This window comes from Penaeus japonicus, unplaced genomic scaffold (genome assembly GCF_977035675.1).
Source record: "Penaeus japonicus unplaced genomic scaffold, GWHDUDI00000001_assembly GWHDUDI00000026, whole genome shotgun sequence".
Taxonomy (NCBI): Eukaryota; Metazoa; Arthropoda; class Malacostraca; order Decapoda; family Penaeidae; genus Penaeus; species Penaeus japonicus.
The window spans coordinates 28,137,848-28,140,347 of record NW_028234428.1 but is presented as its reverse complement, the minus strand read 5'-3'; the positions used below and the strand labels follow the sequence as shown (position 1 = coordinate 28,140,347).

Below are 2,500 nucleotides of genomic sequence, written 5' to 3'. Positions count from 1 at the left end.
AATTGAGGAAGGAAAACATACAACTAAATAAAAACTAATAAATAAAGATGATTGATAAATAGATAAATAGGCACAAAGGAATTGATGAATAAATATATCGATAGTTAAATGAATATAGACATAAATCAATAAGTGAACAAATAAATTAATAAGATGTAGATGAATAGATTGATAAAAGGATTACAAATTAATCAAAACGTGATAGATTAAAAAGATGAACAAACAAATGAATAAGTGACAAAACGAATAAAGAAATGAACTGTTAGATAAATAAATTGAAATATAAATTAATAAATTGATAAGCAAATAAACCAATACATAGAAACATAAATAAATTGAAACACAAATAAATAAATTAATCAGTTACGTAAAAAATCAAATAAGTAAACAACCATATCAATCAACAAATAGTCAAGAATAAAAAAAAAAAAAAAAAAAAAAAAAAAAAAAACACTTCCTCCTTCCTTATATCCCGAAGGACAGAGGGAATCCCTGACCTGATCTGAGCATAGCACGCCCACGTCCTCGGTGTGGTCACAGTCCGTCACGCCCCACACCAGGCCACTGCAGGCGCCCACCCATGACTCGTGACCCTGCAAAGTGGGCGGGGATTAAGGGGGTCAGTAAGAGTAGGGATAGTGGATGGGTGGGGGGGGGGTATTTTAGGGTATGTATGTGCTGTATGTGTACATATAATTGTTTGTTCGGTATGTATGTGTGCTGGTAGATACACACATACCTGTCTATCTATATCTATATTTACTTATCTGTCTATATTTACTTATCTGTCTATATTTACTTATCTATTTATATCTTCTGATCTCTCTATATACACACACCTATCTATATCTATATCAGTATATCTATTTCTATCTACATTTATATCTATTTATCTGCTTATGTACATATAATTGTTTGTTCGGTATGTATGTGTGCTGGTAGATACACACATACCTGTCTATCTATATCTATATTTACTTATCTGTCTATATTTACTTATCTATTTATATCTTCTGATCTCTCTATATACACATACCTATCTATATCTATATCAGTATATCTATTTCTATCTAAATTTATATCTATTTATCTGCTTACCTACCTATCTATCTACAGTATATCTACTTATCTGTACATATCTATGTCTATCTATTTATGTATGCATGTATGTATCTATTAGTGTATGTGTATATGTATGCTTACAGTGTGTACATAAGCTTACGTATTGTGCACTACAATTCCTTTATTGTTTATCATACCAAATGCTTTCTGAAAATGGCATACAGCTGATATCAATAGCAAGAATCCCAACTACAACTACAACAAAAACTCATGATCCAACTACAACAAAAAATCGAACTATAACTATAACAAGAAAAAAAAAATATATATATATATACCTACAACAACTCCACTCCAACTCCAAGAATAAGTCTTACCTTGCATTCCGGCTCGTCCACCAGCACCTCGCCGACGCCACGCCCAAAGAACGCCCGCGGGTAAGGCACCGCCCACCCGCCGTCGTAACCCAGGCTGCGGCAGATCACCTGTGGGAGAGGGAGGCGTTTATATGGGGGGGTGGGGGTGTAGGGGGTTGGAGGGGAAAGGGAGGGCGGATGGGGGGTATGAAGAGAGGGCGGATGGGGGGTAGGAAGAGAGGGCGGATGGGGGGTAGGAAGGGAGGAAGGAAGGTGGGTAGGAGAGATGGGAGGGAGGTGGGTAGGAGGGGTGGGAGAGAGGAAAGGGGTAGGAGGGGTGGGAGGAAGGGGGGTAGGAAGGGGGATAGGAGAGGAGGGAGGAAGGGGGGTAGGAGGGAGAGGAAGGGAGCATGGGAGGGTGGGCATCACAGGGAGGCAAGCATTCTTCCCCTTCAAACTGCCCCTTCCTCGCTCCCTCCCCAGGCGATCCTTCCTCCCTAAGAATTCCCTCCCCACCCCCCACCCTTCCCTACCTCCCCCTGGAGTCACTCCCTACCCCCACCCTTACCTCCTTAAGGAGCCCCTCCCCAGCCCTCCCCCCCCACCAACCAGCCCCCACCGCACCAAGGAATCCCTCTTTACCCCCAACCCCCCTCTTTACCCAAGAGGCCCCTCCCCCGACCCCCAACGAAGTCCCTCCCTACCCCCTACCTCATACCTCCCAACCCCCCACCCCAACTCCCCACCCCACCTCCCCCAGAGGACACTCCCCCACCCCCTTCCCCCGACACCCACCCCTCCTGTACCTTTGCCTGCTTGTCGTCAAAGGCGTCGTCGCACACGGTGCCCCATCGGCCGCGGTGCTTGACGAACACGGTGCCCGACGTCGTCCCCTTCAGCGCCTCCGTCTTGGTCTCGAGGCGCGTCACTCCGACGTCGTCGCACAGCTCGTCCGCCTCGTCGCTGCGGATGTCGAAAGGGTTGTTCTTTTTATTTGTGATGATGATAATGATAATGATAGTAATTATAATAATGATGTGATATTGATAATGATGATGATGAGGATAATAATAATAATAATA

At 43.6% G+C, this 2,500-nt stretch overlaps 1 protein-coding gene across 2 annotated transcripts in view; it reads right to left on the bottom strand.

The window, feature by feature from the left end:
• LOC122253804 (neurotrypsin) overlaps positions 1–2,500 on the bottom strand; it is a 119,412-nt gene that overhangs the window by 9,117 nt on the left and 107,795 nt on the right. For both annotated transcript variants that reach the window (XM_043017119.2, XM_043017120.2), the window contains 3 exons: positions 2,225–2,381; positions 1,440–1,547; positions 498–593 (listed from right to left, as the gene is read on the bottom strand). In XM_043017119.2, the coding sequence (XP_042873053.2) occupies positions 498–593; positions 1,440–1,547; positions 2,225–2,381 (361 nt within the window). The remainder of the gene's footprint in view (positions 1–497; positions 594–1,439; positions 1,548–2,224; positions 2,382–2,500) is intronic.